The following is a 22,950-nucleotide window of genomic DNA, read 5'->3' as shown; positions in this document are numbered from 1 at the left end:
AGAGAAAATATACATGTAAGGACCCTTTACTCTGCCTTGGCTCTGTGGTCGGGAAGATCACCTGGGAGAATAGTATCCACAATCACTGTACACTCTCTTGAGCATGGATCACAGAGCTGTGACTCTAGTTAAAATGTACAGAAATTGAACCTGTGACTCAGTTACGTTCTTCTTACAACTCCGAGAAATTACTTTCTTATTCATATGTTTTTGAATTATATGCAAATACTTTTGGTTGGGACTTTCAAGAAATAATGCTGCTTTGTAGTTATCCACTTGGGTTGTTTTGAAGGTTTTTCTTCTTACTCACAGAAAATACTTAATGAATATAACTTGGGCCCTAATCTTGCAAGTGCATGCCCATGGCTGGACTCCAATGATGTCAGCAGGTCTTTGTGCCTGAGGGTCCGCCCCCTTCAGATAAAGTTTCAGGATTGGGGTCTAAATCTTTAGTAACAGTTAAATGTACAAACACATGTCAAGTGATCCTTTCCTGGAAGGAGTGCCTTTGCTTGCAAAGACTTTAATCCAATTATAGAGCAATTCTCTTTTGATCAGAAGTGAGAAAATTAAGAGGTGTGAATACTTAAGTGGTCACTAACGGGATTCAGAATACTTTGCAGTTTATAAAAATTGTTAAAAATACATTTCCCTTTTTCCTGGTATGAAATACAAATGGATTTATTTAAAAGGAACAATGTGATATTTTGCCTGCCTAGGTGTTGTTCCATTCACGTTGGAGAAACAGGACTCATTCATATTTTACAATTTTGATTCATTTGTCTGGTCAGAGGGCATTCAAAACTCTCCTAGAAAGAAAGCCATTAATATGCAAAATTCATCCTACATGCATTGAAGACTACAGTTCTTTAAAGATTAGATGAGACTAATTCTAGTGTTTTAACTGGATATATCAATATTCAGAGGAATAAAGAGGAAATAAGATGGGGAGCCAGCACTGGGGAATAGTGTGGAATGAGAGAAGTGCAGCTTTGCTCTTGTGGGGAATCTGATAGGAGGAGGAACATTTAAGGCTTGATCTTGCACCAATGAAATCAATTGAAGTTTTGTGTCTGACCTCAGTGAGTGCAGGATTAGGCCCTTAAAGCAAGGGTCCAACTCAGCACACTGAGCAGCAACTTACCTTCACAGTGGTGGATGTTTCTCCTCTCCCTAGTGACGATAACCAGAGAGGGGACCTGCTTTAAGTTGTTTTGTGCCTGTGTGTGGGAGGGATGTCCTGTTTAAAGCTCTCCCACACTGAAGGAAGCTCCCGTGGATTGAAAGAACAGTTTGGAGAGGAGGGGCAGCATGCAGGGAACTGCACTGGAGATTTGGCCAGAGAACAGCAGGAAACCAGCATTCTGTTTCTCAAGGTTTCATTTATGGGGGCACCCCCAACAGTCAGACTACTTGGTACTAAGTACAGATAAGACAGCTGGAGGCTAACATATCTGGTATTAAAAATCTACTCAGTACGTACAAAAAGTTATAAAGAGAAAGATGGCAGAAAATAACTAAATAAATAAAATAAAGAGGTCAGAAATAATCCCATTCTCTGATATAATGTTCTCTTTCCATCAAAATATTTTCATTTTTTAAGTGACACCAAGGTGTTATGCTAAGTTAAACATTGCTATTTATGTACTGAATTCAATGAGAAAATGTCAGGCTTCATCATTCTAGGAAGTTTCTGAAATTCCACCCAAAAACGTTTGTCTTTACTTTTTAATGCTCAACATACTCTGGCTGCAAGAACGTTGAGCAGAAATTCACCCTTTCTCATAGCTAAGCACGACTGGTCCTGTTCGATACTTAGAAGGGAAACTTATAAGGAGGAGTTTAAAAAATAAAAGGCAAGCAGGTATTGCAAGATGTAATACTATTGACTCAGTACATGGTGTTCTTCTGAGCTAATCTCCCAATATTGTGCAGTGGGGTACTGCTCAGCCGGAAGTGGCATCTTCAGTCTGAGATGTGAACCAGTGATCGTTTAAAGATCCTGTGGCCCTTTTCACAAGAATAAGGTGGTTAACCCTAGTGGCCTGCTCCAGTTGTAGTTTTTAGGTAATTTTATTCTTCCTAGCTAAAATCCCTTTGTTTAAACTGAAGAAGTTATTCTTCACCCCCCCCCCCCGCCCCTTTTAATAGAAAACAAGTGCTGTGTAGTGTGACTGGTGCAGAATGGTCCCATTGTTCCATCCCAGAGATGGGTGCATTTCACTAGTGCAGTGGTTTTCAACCTTTTTTTCATTTGTGGATCCCTAAAAAATTTCTAATGGAGGTGCGATCCCTTTGGAAATCTTATACAGTCTACGGATCCCTAGGGGTCTGTGGACCACAGGTTGAAAACCATTGTTCTATGGTGAAGACAACCTTTCATGGATCCCTTAGATACAGTCTGCAGACCCCAAGGGGTCCGCAGACCAATGCTTTAAAAACCACTGCACTACTGGGTAGGTGATTCCCTCCAACGAACTGCAAATTTGTAAAGCGTGTTGAGAGCCTTCTGGAAGAAAAGTACTATATAAATTTAAATAATGTGTGGAGTGTGCATTAATATAAACTATTGAAATTCAGCTTTGAAGTGTTTTTTTGAAAGCCATTATTGAGGTCTTTCTTTTTATCACCCTCTCTAGTGAAGCATGACATCAACAACATTGTTTTTGTGCAGTATAACAGTATTTCTTTATTCAGTCAAGGCAGGTAAGTTAATCAGTGGATCCTTAAGGGTTTGTTCCTAAATTGGTTCTTTCACACATACTACAGTAATTTTCTTTGAGAGTAGCTGTTTCCAAATATATGTACATCTAAAGATAAGCAATCTTAATAATAGTGGGACTTCTGTGCTTAGGGGATGCAAATGTTTCCATTGCATACTGTCTTAATAACAGTAGAAGTCTTTGAAGCAGAGTGTAATATGCAGCATTCTTGCATATTGAATGCCTTATTGAACAACTTTTGGGGCTTAGCTTTGCTGAATGCGTTCACATTATAATGAAACATACAAATGGTCACAAACTGGAAGATACCAACTTTGTAACCAGTTAATCACTTTACTTAGTTATGATAACCTACTTTTCGTAATAGATATAGCTCTGAATTGCATCCATTTTGCTCTGCCCTTCAGTCATGGGCTAACAATCCAGATCTGCTGCTGCTGCTCGCTCTCTCTCTTTACATTTCTAATAGATCTGGTCTGAATAAGATGCCATTGGGGACAGGCAGTTATTGCAGTCTAGTTCGTCTTTTCATAGAATGTTACTAATGCAAAATGTGCACATTTAGTGAAAATAAGAAATAATATATGAATTGCTAGTGTGATCTCCATATATCCTGGTTAATGCCTTGCTTCCTTATCAGATATACCAGCACAAATAAATTATTATAATACAATAACCTAAAATGCTTCTTCACTTGATCTAATAGATGGAACTAGAATTTAGATGTTTGGGGTGGGAGAAATATCTGGTTTTCCCTAACTGTGTTTTTTAATACAATATAGTTGAAGTTAAAAAAATATATAGATGAGATACAGTATGAAAATTTATCTTAAACATATATGCAGTAATACAAGAAATTGTGACTTTGCCTCTACAGTTAGGAAAAAAAAAGCTTATTTTTATTAGCATATCATTTGCACAATAACATGCCATATTGTCCATTGTTATCTGATCATGTAACAGTAGTAATAATATCACAGTGATAATGCTACATAATAGCATATATTGCCTTTATATTCTGTTCCTAAATTGCTTTTCAAGCTAAGGGCCAAATCCTCCTATCCAAAAACCTTGCAGCAGGACACAGTCTGATTTTTAAAAGAGAAACTCCATGAATTTTTGTTCACTGAGTTTCTAACAGATCATTCTGGTGAGGGTCACAGGTGCCAACTTTCCTTGGCGCCGGTGGGTGCTTACGCCCCCCCTCCCCCGCCCCCAGCCTCGCCCCAAATCCACCCACTCCCTGCCCCATTGGACCCCTCCCCAAATCCCCACCCTAGCCCCACCTCTTTCCCGAGCATGCCGCATTCCTCCTCCTCCCCCCTCCCTCCCACTGCTGTTTTGGATACCACTTAGGGTTTGGTGGCAGAAAGGAGCCTATTCCAATACCCTTTATGTTCTTTATAGCCAGATCAGGTCAATATTTGCATGTGTTTCATACCCTCCACATTTAAAAGGGGAAGGATTGCTTTGGCTCTATAGGCACAGAAATGACGACTTCACCCACCACTAAAATACAGCCCTCTGTCACAAGCTGTAGCAACAGTTTAACAGCACACAGTACTACAGAAAAAATGTGAAGTAGAGCATGAGGAAGAAAACCATGTCCAGCTGAAACAAAAGGAATTTTAGATGAGCAACATGTAGTGATTGAGTTTGAAATATGACCATAAAACCAGAGTTGACACCTCTAACTAAAGGTTCATAGGGTAGGATTTTTCAAAAATGCTCACCTCTAGGCTAATTCTGCTCCCATTGAATCCCAGTGGGAGCAGAAGTAGGCCAATACTGAGTGCTTTTAAAAATCATACCCTTCATACTCATGAGAAGGTGGCTGAGTGGAAATCCCTTGATATGTGTACAATTTATACTTTCATCTTCAAACTAGATGCTTTTACATACAGAAAAATGGGAACATACATTATTCTTTCTTGATGGCTTATTTCAGATGAAGAAGCTAAGTTAAGAAACAAAGTAAGAACAAATAAGAAGTCTCTCTCTCTCTCTCTCTGTGTGTGTGTGTGTGTGTGTGTGTGTGTGTGTCAGAGAAAACAATGATTCACTAACATTCTGCATCTAAGATGAAACACAAAAATGGCAGCCCTGCAGTAGGGATTTGCCCACATTTAAAGTTGAGGCATGCAGAACACAGAATATTTCATTTCAGTTGCCTAGCTATATCCACCACGCTGTCTGAGTATGCTTGCGTGGTATCTTCCAGTCTGAAGATGAATAACAGTAGTTCTCTCTCCTGTAATTGAATTAAGGATGAATGTTGAAATTTTAGTAAACTTTGTCAACATAGTTAAGAAACAAAACTCAAATTTTTTTTCACAATTTTTAAGCTCTTCTCTTGTTTTTCATTTTGTCTTCCTTTAGAGGAATGCAAAGTCTATGATGTGAATGATGTGTTTCTTAAGCAAAATTTTGTACATGATGGACAGCCACTTGCTGTCAACTGTTCAGTAGATAAAACACTGAATTTTGAAAACACAGACTACAACTTGACTTGGTACAAAACTGGTAGCCAAATATCTGTGGCTAAAGACAAACATTCCAGAATTCACCAGCAAAAGAACTTCATTTGGTTTCTCCCTGCAACTTTAGAAGATTCAGGATCCTATGAATGTGTTATAAGGTAAAGAAAAAAAAATTATATGACTGCAGAAGTAAGCTGCAAAGTTGTGTGTAGGGTTTTTTGGTTTTGCTTTTTTTGCGGGGGGTGCGTGTGATAATCAGTGTATAGTTACATTTCTTCATAAGTACTGCTGTGGAGGGAATTAATACAATAGAGGGCATGTTCTTAATATTTTTACTCTTTCAAGATGGGCCAAATATAGGATGGTCAGCTTACTATAGAAACTACAGACTTCCAAACCCCTCCTCTAAAAGAAGCTGCATGTCTTGAAGTTGTGAGGCTATACACGTGGATAAATAGTTTAATTCAGCTATTTTATGTTCCATTGCAGGAATTTATCAAGCTGCAGAAAAATGTATATGAACCTAATAGTTTTCAAGAATATTTATGGTTTATGCTTTAATGAAAAATTTGCCATCGGGGAGGAGATACTAACATCGTCAAATGCTAAGGTTGTGTGTCCTCATTTGGATTATTTCAGAGATGAGGAGAATACTTTGCCCCTTCAGTGGTATAAGGTAAAAATAGTACTTTTATGTGGTCATAACTCCTTGATATGTAAACTATAGTCAGTGTTTTTAAATATCAGTCACTGATGTTTATGAATGGCAATGGAAAAACTACAGCATTTTTTAAATGTGAGAAGAGCTTTTGCAAAATAAACTGAGAAAAGGTGACAATTACCCTTTATCTTTTTTAAAAAAACACCAAGGAGTCCGGTGGCACCTTAAAGACTGACAGATGTTGTCATAAATATAAAGGGAAGGGTAAACCCCTTTGAAATCCCTCCTGGCCAGGGGAAAGCTCCTCTCACCATGTCAAGGTTCCTCCCCCACTCTGAACTCTAGGGTACAGATGTGGGGACCTGCATGAAAAACCTCCTAAGCTTATCTTTACCAGCTTAGGTCAAAACTTCCCCAAGGTACAAAATATTCCACCCGTTGTCCTTGGACTGGCCGCTACCACCACCAAACTAATACTGGTTACTGGGAAAGAGCTGTTTGGACGCGTCTTTCCCCCCAAAATACTTCCCAAAACCCTGCACCCTACTTCCTGGACAAGGTTTGGTAAAAAGCCTCACCAATTTGCCTAGGTGACTACAGACCCAGACCCTTGGATCTTAAGAACAATGCACAATCCTCCCAACACTTGCACCCCCCCTTTCCTGGGAAATGTTGGATAAAAAGCCTCACCAATTTGCATAGGTGACCACAAACCCAAACCCTTGGATCTGAGAACAATGAAAAAGCATTCAGTTTTTTACAAGAAGACTTTTAATAAAAAAAAATAGAAGTAAATAGAAATAAAGAAATCCCCCCTGTAAAATCAGGATGGTAGATATCTTACAGGGTAATTAGATTAAAAAACATAGAGAACCCCTCTAGGCAAAACCTTAAGTTACAAAAAAGATACACAGACAGAAATAGTTATTCTATTCAGCACAATTCTTTTCTCAGCCATTTAAAGAAATCATAATCTAACACATACCTAGCTAGATTACTTACTAAAAGTTCTAAGACTCCATTCCTGGTCTATCCCCGGCAAAGACCCAGCATACAGACTGACACAGACCCTTTGTTTCTCTCCCTCCTCCCAGCTTTTGAAAGTATCTTGTCTCCTCATTGGTCATTTTGGTCAGGTGCCAGCGAGGTTACCTTTAGCTTCTTAACCCTTTACAGGTGAGAGGAGCTTTCCCCTGGCCAGGAGGGATTTCAAAGGGGTTTACCCTTCCCTTTATATTTATGACAGATGTATTTGGGCACAAGTTTTCATGGGTAAAAACCACTTCTTCAGATGCCCATGAAATCTTATGCCCAAGTAAATCTGTTAGTCTTTAAGGTGCCACCGGACTCCTTGGTGTTTTTGTGGATACAGACTAGCATGGCTACCCCCTGATACTTGGCACCTTTAGCTTTTGTTTTCTCTAAAGGCACGTACTAGTTAGACCCCCTACCTTTTGGTCTGTGCCTTTTATTTATGAATTATGGATCAGAAATTGAGCTCAAATTTGAGCCACTGAACCACATAGCCAGGAGGTGCCACAGACTTACTTTCTAGTGAAGTATAACTGCCTTGAATATAATTTCCTTGTGAAAACAAATTTAGTAAACAATGTTCTCATCTTTCATAAAGGGAAGGTATCTGGTGTAGGGTTGCTATGCTCCCTCTTATGTTAAGGCTGCTTCACACTTCCCATTATAAAATTATGTTACGCAGTCAAAATGGCAGTGGTTGTTGCAGCTCTTTCCCCCATCCAGATATTCTTTGGCCTTGCAAAGAAGGTGTGCTGGGCTGAGAGCCAAGTGATCATGATATTGGGGTAAAAGTTGGGAAGCTTGAGTCACAAGTCCATCCAATTTGGGCGTAATCAATTTTGGCCTTTATTTATTGTCACTTATAGTGTCTGGACATACATTTATGCCAGACAAATAATAACAGACAAAATGGAGTGGGCAAAGGGCTCAAGTTACCACATTCTGGGGCACCAGAAGTCCTCCTAGAATTCTTGATGGTCATTGTTTCCCTGATCTCTTCAGTCCTGTCCTTCAATTTCTGGTCTGGTGGTTCTCCAGTTTGGACCCTGGTTCAGTTAGGTTTTTTATACGTTTCTGCATTACAGATTACTTAATATTTATCCAATTGGCTTTTAACAAATCAACCCTTTGGGTTTTAAATGACCCATGCATTGTGCATGCCCAAATTCAGGTGCCCTGGTTTTGCAGTTTTGGTGTCATGTTGTTTTTGTGTCACCTTACCCTGGATCTTCTCTTTAAAAAAGGCTTCTTCTTGTTACAGGATTGTGTGTTTTTACCCCCAGACTTCCCGCACAACATGTTACCTTTGTTTTGTTGGCAATAATATCATTTTAAGCAAATCATAAATTCTGTATAAAGGAATTGCCAAAGCCACACTTATTCCAGCAAGGCCTTGACCTAAGTGTTACCTCATTTGTACTTATTCACAACTCATAATTACAAATGATTAAAAACATAGCTATCAAAGCTCCTAATCTTACCATTAATAATTTTTCATTTTATATTTCAATGTTATAAGTGAGTATATGTTATTCCCTTCTACCTTTTAATCTATTAGAAAGGGTGGTTATGGAAAACATGATGATTCTTTAATGTTAGCATTTTTTATTTTCTTTAAAACATGGGTTTTTCATTCAAAGTCCAGTTTTGTTGGTGAATCATTAAAATAAAAAAACTACTTTAAAATTTTTCCTGTCAATGCATTTTGAGGGGAGTTTCAGTTTTAGGACCTTGATATGTACACCTCTACCCCAATATAACGCAACCCGATATAACACGAGTTCAGATATAATGCGGTAAAGCAGCACTCCAGGGAGCAGGGCTGCACACGCCGGTGGATCAAAGCAAGTTCAGTATAACGCGGTTTCACCTATAACGTGGTAAGATTTTTTGACTCCCGAGGACAGCGTTATATCAGGGTAGAGGTGTAGTTGCTTTTAATGGTTCTCCAACAATGAGTTCTAGACTCCTTTTTTTTTCTACACTGGTGTTTGGTGCCCTGTACAAGCCTTATTAGTGAGCAAGGATTCATACCTGCTTGAGAAGTTACACAAGGGTCAATTCTGAAAACGCAGGGAACATATTTAAAAAATTATATAATACACAGCTTAATGAAAGTGTATCTATACATCTGGGTGTAGTTCTTAGAATATCCAAAAATACATAAAATGAATAAGTCATACAATACATATAGTACATAATCAGTGATAACCCAAATTTAGATTAATAACTCTAAAGATACAGTTTAGATATTAATATCCAAATATTCGGGTACATCATTCATGAAAAAGTTATACAGAAAGTTGGTTGTGGAAAGCAAATATAGCAATGAGAGAAAATTGTCCCTCAGTCATTGAGAAATTAGGATAGGTCATCCCTTAAAAAATACAATCCATCAGGGAAGTATTTCAGTTACTTTCCTGACTTCACTGCTCATCGGCACTCCAGCTCATCTCCCCTGGTATTGCCAGTGTTCTGTGATGTGGTCTAGATAGACGTTCCTCAACCATCTGATGGCGTCTGACATCATGAGTTGCTGCGTCAGCCAAGAGTAGTGTTCACCAATTCTCTCAACACTCGCACAATACTGGGGTTCCAGGCACCCAGAGCTCCGACAATCAGTGCGTGAGTTTGAACCTCGTAGTCCCTAGCTCTCAAGGTTTTGTCCAGAGTGATGTATTTCTCCAGCTTCTGAGATTGGGCATCATGGAAGGCCAGGGTCCGGTTTTCAAAGGGCCCTGTAACATCCATCATGATCTTCTTCCGTTCCTTGTAGATGATGATGCTGGCTGGTTGCAGTTGGCTGTCCATTCTGGGGATGGTAGAGTTTACAGCCACCTCCCTAGGGATGGCGGGATGGCTCTGACTAGGCAATTCTGGATGGCACTGTGTCACAGATGCCAAGCTCTGGAATGGGGCTTGCAGCTACACAGGGCGTATGGTAGTGTCCCATTGGCATAGCCGCACTTCCTGCATTGCTTGTCCTGATTCCCGTGGCAGATGGCTCAGTTCAGTGGGACGCAGTTGAGCTGGGTCCTGTGGATGAACCTCCAGTTGCCAAATTGGGTGAAACTGCCCCCAGCGTGGTTGCTGGCGTCCCACTTTCACGTCACCTCAAAGGCCTTGCCCTGGTATGGCTTCCGTTTCAGGTTTTCTATGTACTGACAGCAGATGGCATCCTTCAGGGTCCTCTCCAGCATGGTTCTAGCTCTCGGAGTGATGATAGTGTGCTCTGTATTTTTCACCTGTGGCACTAGGATTCCCAGCTCCTGGCATTCCTCGCACCACGTCCAGTGCCAGCTGATATGTTCTCCAGTCATTGCATAGCATTGCAGGTACGAGTCCAGAATGAAGCAGTCTCCCCCTTCTCTTCCAAATTTGCCTTCCAGTGAGTCGCTCAAGTAGGTGGTGACATCTTGGTTGGAAGGGGTCCTGGCTATTTGCCTCCTGATGATGTCATGCATAGCACTTTCCACGAAGTTCCTCACCATTGCACCCAGGCACATCAGAAGGCGTGAGTGATCACCGCAACATTTGACAGATCACCCATTCAAGGGACTTTGGTGCCTCTCTGCCTGTGCAAGATGTACATCAGTTCATTGCTGGCCCTCTGGGGAAGAAACATCCACTTCTTTACTAGCTGCCTGAAGGTGCTGTCCGTCTTGTTAAGAGGTACCTTCACCATTACAGAACCCCTCAGGACAAATGAAATATGGGGGATCAGGAAGATGTTCAAGGCGTTGATCTTCTGCCATGGTGTCAGTAGAGAGGAGTCGATCCTCGTAGGATCTCCGGGATGGTATCCTCAGGTGTTTGCTGGATGCAGAAACCCATGACTACATCTCTAATATGGCAGATTCAAATCTTTTCCTTTTTTCCACATTGCCTACTAGAAGGAATGTACTAGATCTGTGTGCTTGGCTGTGCAACCTGTAAAATGGGGCTACTCCTGCATATGTAGCCCACCATTCCCATGTGCTACATGACTTCCTCCAGTGGCTGGTACACAACATGTTCCTGCTCCTTGCTGTTAGTCCTTTAGCTTAAGTGGTAGAAATCTGTGTGGCAGTTTTGAGGGTGAGGAGTTCAAGCTATCTTGACTATTTATGAAGGGGACTGTTACAGTTGTACATAATAGAAATTGTTTTTTCTTAACTAAACAGTCCTTGGTTATGACATAATAAAAATACATTAAAAGAATGCTGGTAAAGTTGTCTAGCACTCAAAAACAGGAAATGCCAGAAAGTCCTGTGATCTAATCCTACCTCTGCCACTGTCTTACTCTCTGACTTTGGCAAGTTCCTTTGTCTTCCTTTCTCCATTTCCCGAACTGTTAAATCTGAATAATAATAATTATCCACCTTCCTTGCAGGAGTGTTGTGAGGATGGATTAATGTCTGCGCAATCCAAAGCTCCATTTAAAAAAAAGTTAAGTACTCTGAAAAATCAGGTACAAGGTATGTCAGGGTGGGTGCCCGATCATTGAGGTACCCTAAATTAGTGGACGTTTCTGCAAATTCTGGCCTCTCCCTGCTTTAATTCCCCCTCTGTAAAATGAGTTATTGTAAGTAAGCCTGTCTGTGGACAGACCTGGAGTTTGTTTGAATCGCAAGCTCAGAGCCTAGGGAAATGTTTGTCTTTTTCCATGACAAACCAGGGAGACTATCCCAGCTTTATGGTCCAGAAAAAGTTTAGGCAAGCCCTGGAGGGACATGATATTGTATTCTATCTGTGATTTAACAGAGCATTGTAATTGTGTTTAGGAGTGTAAGCTGCTTGAAGAGGAAAGGTTTGTCTCTTCCAATGATTACCTTGTGATTAAAAATGCAACTCTACATGACAAAGGAAACTATACATGCAGAACATCATATACTTACAAGGGAAAACAATATAACATTTCACGAGACATTAGTCTAACTGTGACAGGTATAACCTTTTATTTTTTATGTCATTGTACTTCAAGAATACTACCCAGATTCTCAACTACAGCTAAAGAACAACACAGCGTGTGTGTGTGTGTGTGTGTGTGTGTGTGTGTGTGAGAGAGAGAGAGATGGTGGCTTACACTTCACTTTTGTATTCTTGTGGTCCTGCTGCCATTGTGTTGAGGGTTGATCCCCTTGTGCCAAGATAGAGCAGCCCCAGAGCTTAAAGAGGAGAGAAGAGTAAATTAACCTAAAGTAGCAAACAAAAACATCAAGGGCTTGGCCATTGCATTTTAATATTGATCACTATCTATTCAGAAAGTCACTGTTTGCATGTCTTTCTTTAAGGCATTCTTTGGGAATGTCATCACTGTGGTAGTGTAGCACTTACTATATGCTGCAGCTGCCATTGAATTTCTGAAATAACTTTTGCTTTTTTGTTTAGTGAGTCCACTGAACACACCACCAGCAATATTTTACCCAAGAAACAATTCCATTGAAGTAGAAGTCGGTAAGCAAGTTTCCTTAGAACAAGATGATGATGTATGTCCTAAACAGAATTTAGACTCAAGAGGATTTCCAAGTGCCGTTTGCTTAGTCATATCCTCCTTTACAGCAAAAGTGCCCCTTGTGCAACAAAAAACTACTAAGGGTATGTCTACACAACAGCTGGGCTGATGCTTTCCAGAGTGGGTAGACAGACACAGTAGCTTTGATCGAGCTAGCATGCTAAAAATAGCAGTGTGGCCGCAGTGGCATGGACTAGCTGCCTGAGTTTAATTCTTCCCAACCCCCTGGGTACATACTCGGGTGGTTAGCCCAAGCTGCTACAGCCATACTGCTGTTTTTAACAGGCTGCCTCAAGCAGAGGTAGTGCATGTCTGTCTCTCTGCGCTGGGAATCACCTTCTCAGCTACTGCGTAGACAAACCTTCAGTGGCCAGGAAACTCCATGAGATTCAGCTCAGAGGGTCTCTCATATAGTACCTTCCTGAAGGAGAAGAGGGTGGAACAGACAAGAGGTTTGACATTCCAAACCCTAGGAAATGTCTAGGGAATTTTTTTGAGAGGCAGAGGAAGTTGTATGGAGCAATGTTGCTTTCCCCAGCCTTCTCCTTCACTGTAGCACAGCTCCTTCTGTGCTCTTTGGAAGTGGCTGCTCCAGAATGCCTACAGATGTGGAAACCCCTGTGAAACCTTTGGGTGGCTGATGCCATACAGAATGCCTATTCCCTCCTGGATTCAGCTTCTTCTGGCCCAGCCAGTCCCCTTCCTAACCTGCAGATCCTGGAACTTGTACATTTGGGTCAGAGGGGTTTCTGTGAAATGGAGTGGGAAGGCATGGAGAGTGTAGTGTGGAGCTGCTGTTGCTTTGCCCATCCTCTGCTCCTTCCATGCCTGCAGCTGACTTCCAGTGGATATAGCATTCTTATATGTATTAGTGTAAGGAATTGTATGGTCCTTAACTACAATATAGTTATTTAAATTGCCATTTTGTAACACTGTCTTGTAGGATCACGCGTCATAGTGGACTGCAATGTAACAGGCGCTGAAGTGTTTCAGGTGTACTGGACAGTCAACGACACATACATTGATATATATTACAAGAGTAGAATTTTTGAAGAGGAAGATTATGAGTAAGTATACTTCCAGATCAGAATGTATTGAATTCTCAGCTAAAATCTTGTATAATTTCTCTGTTTTGTTTGAATCAGCTATGAAAATTTACTGTTACACAAATAAACACACGTTTGTGATCTAATTATGGGTAGGGCTGGTAGCACTGCCTTTTACTAAGGTTCCCAACGCTTCCAGTTAGAAGACCTGGTTTTCCGTTGCTTAGTACTTTGCCAAACTTTAATGGTTTGTACTGAAATTTTACAAGCTGATTTTTTTTTCCTTTTAATTCCAGTCAAAATGGTTCTGACATTTCTGAGAATGAGATTGGGGCAAAATGATTTCTTTTTACCCAATGTTACAAAATTCTGGCAACCTTTTGTTTGAAATGCTCTAGGGCCCATATGCTTTGGAGCAGGGGCTTTAAATTTGGCTGGGGGTAGCCTCTGTGTCAGGGATGCGTATTTTGCCATCCCCATGAAAATCTGCTTAAATTTGGCTAAATTATGAGACTGGGAAACTTCTTAGATTTTACAGGTAAATTCCCCAAAGATTCCATCCACATGGAACATGCTTCAGCCAAGGGCTCAGCAGGACTTTCCCTGCACTTGCAGCTCTGGGATGCTGCCCGGTCTGGGTCTGGGCACCTGAATTGAGAGCAGGGAGAATCCCCATTCTGTGCTCTCTGACTACACCCTTCACCCCCACCTCATTGGGCCAGGCAGTGTGAGAGAGGAAGCTGCCTGATTCAAATGCAGGGGGGACTACACCCAGACATGTAGGGGTTAGACAGGGACAAGGAACATTTGGGAGGCAGAAATTGTGACTGGAGGCTGGCAGGGAGGGGCTGAGGGAAACAGGGACTTGGGGTGGGCAAGGAGGTTCGAACTGGGAGCTGGACAGGTAAATCAGGTAGAATGTGGAGACCGTAGGTGTGGGGAGGACTGAGATTGTATGAAGAGCTAGGGGAAGATTGGGACTTTCTGAGCAAGGAGACTGAGAACCAGCGGGGTGAGGAGAGGTGGTGGCAAGGAGGGGAAACAGATCTGATGATGAGTCTGGGTACAGGATATGAACTGGGACTGGCTGAGAAAAGAGACTAGGACAAGGAGCTGGGTGTCGGGGAGGAATTGGGGGAGGAGGTGACTGGGTGCCAGGGTTGGGGAGAAAGATGGAGCAGATGAGGAGCTGGGATGGGGAACGGGGACTGGCTGGGTAAGGGGACTGGGATTGGGCGGGAGGACTGGGGCTGGGACAGAGTCTTAGGTTCCTCAAATTGGGCACCCCAAATTAGTAGACACTTTTTGACCTCAATCCTTCTGTGCCTCAGTTTGCAAAAAAATCTGCAAAACGGGGCTTCCACCACCCCCTCATCTCATGGGGGCTTTGTGAAGATAAATGAATTAATGTTTACGAAGTACTCAGATACTGTAATGAAGAAAAGCCATAGTAATTTCCTTGTGGGATTTTCTAATTCTATCTTCAGAGTGTGGTCTGGATAGTGTGTGGTAAATAGGGTTACACATTGAACAACAAGGAGAAAATGAAATATTGAATAGTTGCTCACTAAGTGAGCACCATCCATCCTGTGCACTGAATGACGGATGGTCCTGTGGAAATACAGTAAGTGATCATGTAACTAAAGACTGTATCATAATGCAGCCATAGAGGGGGCCCAGATTAAGGTTGTGCAGTCATAATTCTGGCATTTCCTAACTTTTGACCTTACAACCTCAATAATATTCTTTTAGTTTATGGATTTTATTGTATGTGATAGATAATTAATCCACAGATCCCTGATGTATAAGCTCTATAACCTTCATTTTTGAATATATTTAAATAATTAGTTGACATTTCAAATGGTAAATAGAATATTTTCAGTAATAAACATTAGTTGGATAAGCAGATAGGTTCTTTAATGTGAGAGATGTAATATGAAATTAACAAGATAAATTATATCCCCCATTCTCCCAGTACTAAAAAGTTACAGTTTCTAATGCAACATTTACCCTGCCACACTTTACAAAGCAAAGGTGTTATAAGGTTAGCACCATGGGGGCCTTGGAAAATACCATGGGGAAGAATTTGTGCTGGGCCTCTTAAAAGTGCAGCACAAACCTCCCAGCCCAGGGTGGGGAGGACTAAGCCCTCCTAATTCTGTGCTACTCCTGGGGCTGAAATGGCAGTTGTGCCTGAACTTTCGGTGGCTGATGGTACTCCCAGAATCGTATTAGTGTTATGGTCCCACATCCTCTAGCTCCAGCCCCACCCCTGGCACATTTCCTGCACCAGGCTTGCGGTGAGAGGGAAGAGGGACCTTGTGTGGCAGCCTGTAGCTGCCTTATGTGTACTTATGCTGGGGGGGGTGTTCTCCCCCAGCCATCTCTGTGGCCTCTACAGCTGTATCCACAGAGTTCAAAGACATTCAAAGCTCTAATACAATCCTTTCCCTACATTCATGTTTTTGCAAGCTGAAAGGTACCCGTAAGTATAATGTATAAAGCAAATATTTTATACAAGTAGCCTATAGAAACTGTGTATGCTTTTGAGTAAACGGTGCACCAACTGTGTTTATATAAGGATGTCTCCCGATCTCCATCCTGCTTGTTAGAGATAGACGAAGTGTCATGAAGATCCCCTTAGAGTCCAGCTATCCATCAGTTCTGAAAAGAATCTGATATACGGTCACAGAGTTGAAGATCAGTGACTATTGTCCTATTGTGATTGCTAGCGAAGAAACCACTTCAGTAAGGATTGAGTTGTTTTTATTACTGTGTTTGCTACCTTTTGGATAGAGAAGAAACTTTCTATGATGGACGCCCTCTCACTACGGTGAGGCTCAACATTTCTGAAGTGAATAGCGAGGATTACGAACATCGCTTTGTCTGCCATGCTTTGAATTCCTTTGGTCAAGTTGCAACATATATAGCATTAAAACACAGAGGTAACCCATTATTGGATACATTTGACTTGACTTTCCCAGGAAGAGTTGGATACTGTGCTCAGATACCACAATGATGGGAATCATATAAGTATGTAGATAGATAAACTGCTTTTCCTTATGATTAACCTTAAGATGTGTGAGCTGGGGTGGGGGCAGGAATGGGAGGGGAAGGTAGGGTGTGTGTGTTTGTAGAAATTGGAGGGGAGCATATGAAGATTTAGGAGATTAGATTAATAAAAGGACTGAATGTACACACTGTGAAGGGAAATTTTAAACAGCAGAGTTTGGAGGGATTTCTACCCTAGTGTAAATTATGAGAAGCTTTCAAGGAATAGAAATGAAGGAGCAAGGTTCAAAACTACTCTGCCGTATGTTGGATGATCAAAAATTGAGGCATTCAGAAATTTGAGCCTAAATGACTTGCTGATGGCCACACACTGAGTCAGTGACAATGTTTGGAATAGAAATTGAGTCTCCTGACTCACTCACTGTCTTACACACTAACCATCAGAAATCCTCAACCTGGACTACACACAATCAATCAATCATAGTGGATCAAATTTAGGGGTTACTTTTGAAAATTTGTGTATTAATTTCTTTGTGCCAAGATTTCTTCATCTATCAACTACTGCTAACACTATTTAACTTAGAGAGCTGTTATGAGGATTTATTCATGCCAGTAAAGAGCATTCACATCCTCCTGTAGCAGGTGTTATGAAAACATAAAATGTTAATTATTTTCCTGTGTATTAGATGCTCTACTTGTTGCTTTGCCCAACCAATAATTGATATGGTTGCTCTATAGTAATACATATGTATAGTTTCTTTTTATTAAAAAAATGAGAATATAGAAACGTAGCTTTTGAATATTACTACAGTTGTTTGAAAGTTCAAAGTTGGACAAATTCCACAGTTTCTTTTTTTTTTCTTTTACTGATGCAGTGGTAGATTTTCACAAATCACTGACTGGAGGATTCATTGCATTGCTGCTTTTAACAGTTGTTACTTTATTAATCTTCAAGCTTTTCAAGATTGACATTGTGCTCTGGTATCGTAGTTCTTGCTGTGCTCTTGTAAAGAAAGAAGGTATGTCAGAGCAGCCAGTTTGCTACCTTTTTATATTGATTCCTGTAACTTGCACAAGAGTGTTTAGGAAGGTCTTTTGATGATGGGGAAGAAACAACCTCCATGGTAGAACTTCTTTAGAATTTTCTAAAGAAATTGAAGCGTGTTTTCAAAGATGCAAGGTGAAAAGATGTCTGAAAACACTGAAATGAGTGAGTAAAATGCATAAAATACTAAGATGATGAACAATTGGACGTATCTGTGGCAATGATGGTTAGGTGGTTCAACCAGAAATCCATGCTTTCCCCAGATTGCTGTCTGCTTTGCTAAAAAATGCACCTTGTTTTGCCAGAAGCTCTGTAGCTTACCTGTTGGTGACCAGTAGATGTCACCAGAGCAACATACTGCCATTTAGTAGCAATGGTACTGTCCAAGGTTAAAACTGAAATATTTTTTTTTAGAAAGCTTTGTATAGGAAAGGCAATATGAGATTTTGCCTGGAATGTTTCTATTGAAAATCAGACTCTCAGACTTTTCTCAAGGTGAGAGCATTGTCGACCAGTTCCTCTTTTTATCCATCCCCTTCCTTTTAGAAGCTGAAAGCTATGAGAGGCAGGTGCCAAAGGGGGAAAAAGTGCCACCACTGCCCCATTCCTTGATTTCATTTGACAAAAATTTCCAGTTTTTCAATGAAAAAACAAAATTTGGGGTTTTGGTAAAACAATTTTTTTTGTACTCAAAATGATTTTTGAAAAGCATTCGAACATTTTTGTTTGTTTTGTTTATGAAAAAATTATAATTTTTTTGGGTGGGAAACTTCTACCAAATCTAAACCCCAACATGTTCTCAAATTTTCTGCTGACAAATATTTGGCATTTCCCATCAGCTCAGGTGTTCAGCCAGTGGCAGCATGGCTCTCTGGCATGCCACACTGTCAGGCAGGAGGAGGTCTGGAGAGCGTTCTGAAGGAGGTAGGTATGCGTTGTGGATGTCTACCTAGGACCTGTGGGGCTGGGACTTCTTTCCCTGCAGATCATAGGGTGCTGTGCCCAATCCACCTGGTGGCAAACCCCTCATCCATGAGAAGAGAATGAGTTAGATCTATGCCTGGTCATCCATCCTTCATTTTAGAGCATTTCATCCCCTTTCCTGGTTGTTTGCCAGAGGATTTTAAATGCTAAACAATTAAAAATTGTAATAAAGGTAGGGTTTTTTTTAAAGGAGTCTCTTGCTCTTTCTTTATAGCTTCAGATGGGAAGATCTATGATGCATATGTCATGTATCCAAAAACCAGTGGGGTGAGATGTGTCTATACCCTGAACAACTTTGTTCTGAGAATACTGCCTGAGGTCTTAGAGAGACAGTGTGGATATAATCTTTTTATACTTGGAAGGGATGATTTACTGGGGGAAGGTATGTTAAAAACAGCAAAATTAATGTTACCCTGGCTATGTTTCTTTTTGACATGTTGTTCTAAGATTTGTTGTGTATGCTGGTGATGAAAAAAACAATGTGAGACTGACGAATTTTGTAAACTTAGGTTAGCTGAATTGACTATACCATTGCTGATTTTTAAGGATGAGGGACTTGGAGCAACTATTCCTTACGAAGAATTCCCTCTTCTGAGACAGAAATACAAGATGGCCATTATTTAATTTAAAAAAAAATCAAGTGAGAATAACAAGGATACCAAAGAATTGATGATAATAATAAATAATAATAATAATAATAATCTAGTTTTTATGTAGAGCTTTCCATCAGTAGATTTCAAAGAGCTTTGCAAAGCAGGTAAGAACCCCCCATTTTACAGATGGGGAAACTGTGAGGCACAGAGTGGTGAAGTGACTTGCCTAAGGTCAACCAGCAGGCCAATGGGCAAACTGGAAGTAGAACCCAGGTCTTCTGAGTCCCAGTACAGTGCTCTATCCACCAGGGAACACTGCCTCCCACCATTGCCATTAGTGGGTTTTGTGGTGTGGACGTCTGTTCAATGAGACCTAGACTACAAACTCATTTCACACAGGTTACTGACCAGCTCTCAGGTAGAAACCACTTTTGATCGCTGCTGAAGTGAACTGGATTTGAACTAACAATCTGTTTGATAAAAGGTTCTATACTCTACTAATCCTCTGAGCGAGCCACTGCCCCATAAGTCTGTAGTTTTAAAATAATGAGGGACGTTTTGCATAAGTTGAAACTTTTCTATGGCTACTTTGATCATTCTTGCATTACTTACAGCTGTGGTCAATGTTATTGATGAAACCATCAAACGAAGCAGAAGACTGATGATAATTTTAGAATCAGAAGCAGCGAGTTACAATGTGTTAGAAGATACCTTTGAACAGCAACTGGCTGTGTACAACGCTCTTATCCGTGATGAAATAAAAATTATTCTGATTGAACTAGATAAAATACAGGACTACACGAACATGCCAGAATCCATCAAATACATTAAACAAAAGCATGGGGCCATCAGGTGGAAAGCGGACTTCACAGAGAAAACTCCCTCAGCAAATACAAAGTTCTGGAAAAATGTGAGATACCGAATGCCACCCAGACAAACAGTGTCTTCCTTGGATCCAAAAACTTTCAGCTATTCTGCAGCAACAGAAAGATGATGATGTCGTATTTTAATGGCACAGACCAGCTCACTTTAAAATATTTACTATTTGTCTTCAGAAGCTTCTAGTGTGTATTACCAACTGATCACCTCACTCACTTAAATGTTTTCAAGATTAAAAAGACCCCCTACAACATAATTCAGTTGCCACTATGCCATGGTGCTGATATTGGGAGGTATCTGAATCGTTGTCTCAGTATCTCGGATATTTAAAGCTGACATGTAGCAAATGCCGTGGCACATAATGTTTGCAATTTCTTAAAAGAAACCTTATTGCAGAGAAGTGGTTTTTGTTTTTTTTTAAATTGAGGTTAAATAACAAATACAATTAAATGAACATTCATTATGTCTAGATTTTTATACTGTGGTTCTGTTGAGTTTTTTTTTCTTTTTTTGCTGAAAATAATTTGATCTGATTGAGGTACTTGCAAACTCAAGTCATACCTTTTTTCCTCATTTCACACGCCTCCCTTTTATTTTCGTCTCTTTTCTTGCTCTTTAAAGACATTTTGTTTTTCTAAACCTTCTTTCACCTGAGATTCTTGAAATGGTTCGAACTTATTTAATTATTATTTACAATTATTGCGGCATCTACAGTTGTTATTTATTCATATTGCGATAGTATCTCTGGGCCCTAGTCATGGATCAAGGCCCCATTGTGTTAGGTGTTGTACAAAGCTACCGTGAGTTAGGTAGCCATTATTTACCCAAGCAAGTGAATCAGTAAGCCTGTGCCATACCAGGGAATAGAACCCAGGTGTCCTGCTTCCTTCTCCTGTGCTGTAGTCCTAAGAAACCCTCCCCCCTGCCCTCCCATTTTAGTTCTTCATAAAGAAGTAAAGGAGGAGGGAGAGGAGAGCTGGTGGTGAGCAGACTATACTGTGTAGAGCATACTTAGTTGCAGGTGAAAATCTTCTGCACACAGAACTCAGTTTTATTCCTATCCTTAATATTTTCATAAAATCCTGTAAGATACATAAAGTACATCAAGCTTATTTCCGAATGCTCTCTCCAGCACAGTTGTGCCCACAGGTTTTATCATGGGTCTTCAGACAGCATGGAGGCACAACTCTGACCTTTTCTGAGGGCTCAGAGACAACCCACCTGCTGAAGAGCCTGCCATTTGAGTTTTTGTCTCCATAGCTTCTGGCAGGGTGGACAGGCCTCCATGGTGGAGTGCTTTAAGGGACTGCTGAATCCAAAGCAAAAACTAAATTATATACTTCTGGTACAGCAGGTCTTTAATTTGGCTAGAGCTTGTGCTGAATTTTTTTTGAGTGGCTTCTGGGGCTGAGTCACCTTATTCTGGGCTTCCCTTTCTCCCTGAGGCACTGCAGCAGGCCATGTTCGTGCTTGATCCTGGCAAGGCAGCAAAAGAAGCTTAAAGGGAAACCTGCTCCTCTTGTAACTTTTCCAAGGTATAACACGTGGGGTAGTGAGTGCTGCTGGTTTTGTGGCTGAGAGCACAGAATCAGCTTCTTTTTTTTATGGTGTGCTTTTTATTTTGTAAGAGTAAATAAAAAGCAAAGGTGACTGTCATATTGCATGACCTGTGTGGCAGACGTCTCAAATACAGCGAAAAGCCTATAAGAATATTGTTGTGACTGAGGTGTGCACACAGTGTAGGTGTCATGTGCAGTTGAAAAGCCAGGCTGTGACACGCCTTCCCATCTCTGAGAGTTAGGTCCAGATGTGTAGGTGATGACAATGCTAACACATAGGAGTGGAAAGATGGGGGATATGAATAAATGTAGCTATAATTTCTTGCTCATATAGAAGTTTCTATGCTGTTGGGGCTCTGTGCAGTTCTAACTGAACCTTATTTCTTACATAATACAAACCTTTGTACTTTGAAGTCTGTATATGTCATGTCCACTGAAGAATGAATAAGAAGCTCATTCAGATTTGCACAAATGGTGCACTTGGCATACAGAAAAATGTCTTTACAAAATTTATGCTTCCCTGCTCATTCTGTTATTCCCACTTTCTGTTTGTTTTTCTGAGTAAAAATTTAACTTCCTCTTAATATTCTTCCACAATAACATACGTTATGCAAGCTCTGTGGTCGACTGATCAGCAACATGTCTCTTCCCTGCTTTAAAAAAGCAAATCTCTCTCTCTATATAAAATGACAACACATTCTAGCTGTAGAGCTAGACGCTGAATGGCCTAAATAAACAGGATAAATGGTATTTCAGCTCATTTATGTTATGGTAGCAAAAATAAAGGTTTACATTAGGAACATACACTTAAAGGAGCCAGCTTTTCTCTGCTTCACCGCCTTTTTGAGATGATCTAAAATAGCAAGAGTCTCATCACTGTAATACCTGAATGTCTTTCAGTAATACATTAAGCAATATGACTAATGTCTGTCACATGTTGTTTGTTCTCTCATTCTTTCCCCATGGGAAAAAGTATGTTCAGTGGAGTTTTTTCACTGTGTATGCTGCTATAATACATTTTTGTTGGAGAAGCCAAGGTCAAAGGAATGCACCTTGCACTCAGAGCATAAGGCAGTAAGGTTTATGATGGTCCATTGCTCCTGGGGAAAATAATTTCACATGCTTGGACCAGCCTCTGAGAAAATTCTGTTTCCTTTACAGATGAGCTTTAACCTTGTTGTAGAGAGCTCCATTGTGCCCGAGGAATGAAGTTTTCAACCATTGTCTTCATTCTGGAGCTTTAGGAGATCTTTTAGATGTCATGGAGTGCCTTGAAGATAAGGACCAAGACCTTGAACTTGATTCAGAATCTGTGGGAAACCAGTGTAGAGAGTGGAGGACAGGTTTGATGTGCTCACGGTAGCCTGTATTGCTGAGCAGAAGCCAATCCCTTTCCTCCCACTCCCTCTGGGATGATACAAACACCACTTGTTACAAATGGG

At 40.6% G+C, this 22,950-nt stretch overlaps 1 protein-coding gene across 1 annotated transcript; it reads left to right on the top strand.

The window, feature by feature from the left end:
* Positions 1–2,645: 2,645 nt before the first annotated feature.
* Positions 2,646–20,790, top strand: LOC144258955 (interleukin-1 receptor type 1-like). Its single transcript, XM_077807100.1, has 10 exons — positions 2,646–2,706; positions 5,103–5,361; positions 5,693–5,879; positions 11,660–11,822; positions 12,267–12,332; positions 13,334–13,457; positions 16,233–16,381; positions 17,324–17,467; positions 18,692–18,859; positions 19,685–20,790. The coding sequence occupies exons 1-10, from the start codon at positions 2,646–2,648 to the stop codon at positions 20,062–20,064; spliced, it is 1,701 nt and encodes a 566-aa protein (XP_077663226.1). The 3' UTR covers positions 20,065–20,790.
* Positions 20,791–22,950: the final 2,160 nt, after the last annotated feature.

The sequence above is a fragment of the Eretmochelys imbricata genome, chromosome 1 (assembly GCF_965152235.1).
Source record: "Eretmochelys imbricata isolate rEreImb1 chromosome 1, rEreImb1.hap1, whole genome shotgun sequence".
NCBI classification, from domain to species: Eukaryota; Metazoa; Chordata; order Testudines; family Cheloniidae; genus Eretmochelys; species Eretmochelys imbricata.
Note: the sequence above shows the minus strand (reverse complement) of the source record. Positions and strands in the feature narration are given on the sequence as shown.

Bases quoted from the DNA above. Each gene is read 5' to 3' on its own strand.
- LOC144258955 (XM_077807100.1), top strand. From the start codon at position 2,646: ATGACATCAACAACATTGTTTTTGTGCAGTATAACAGTATTTCTTTAT. The intron at 2,707-5,102 runs GTAAGTTAATCA...GTCTTCCTTTAG, and splicing joins TCTTTATTCAGTCAAGGCAG to AGGAATGCAAAGTCTATGAT. The intron at 12,333-13,333 runs GTAAGCAAGTTT...ACTGTCTTGTAG, and splicing joins TTCCATTGAAGTAGAAGTCG to GATCACGCGTCATAGTGGAC.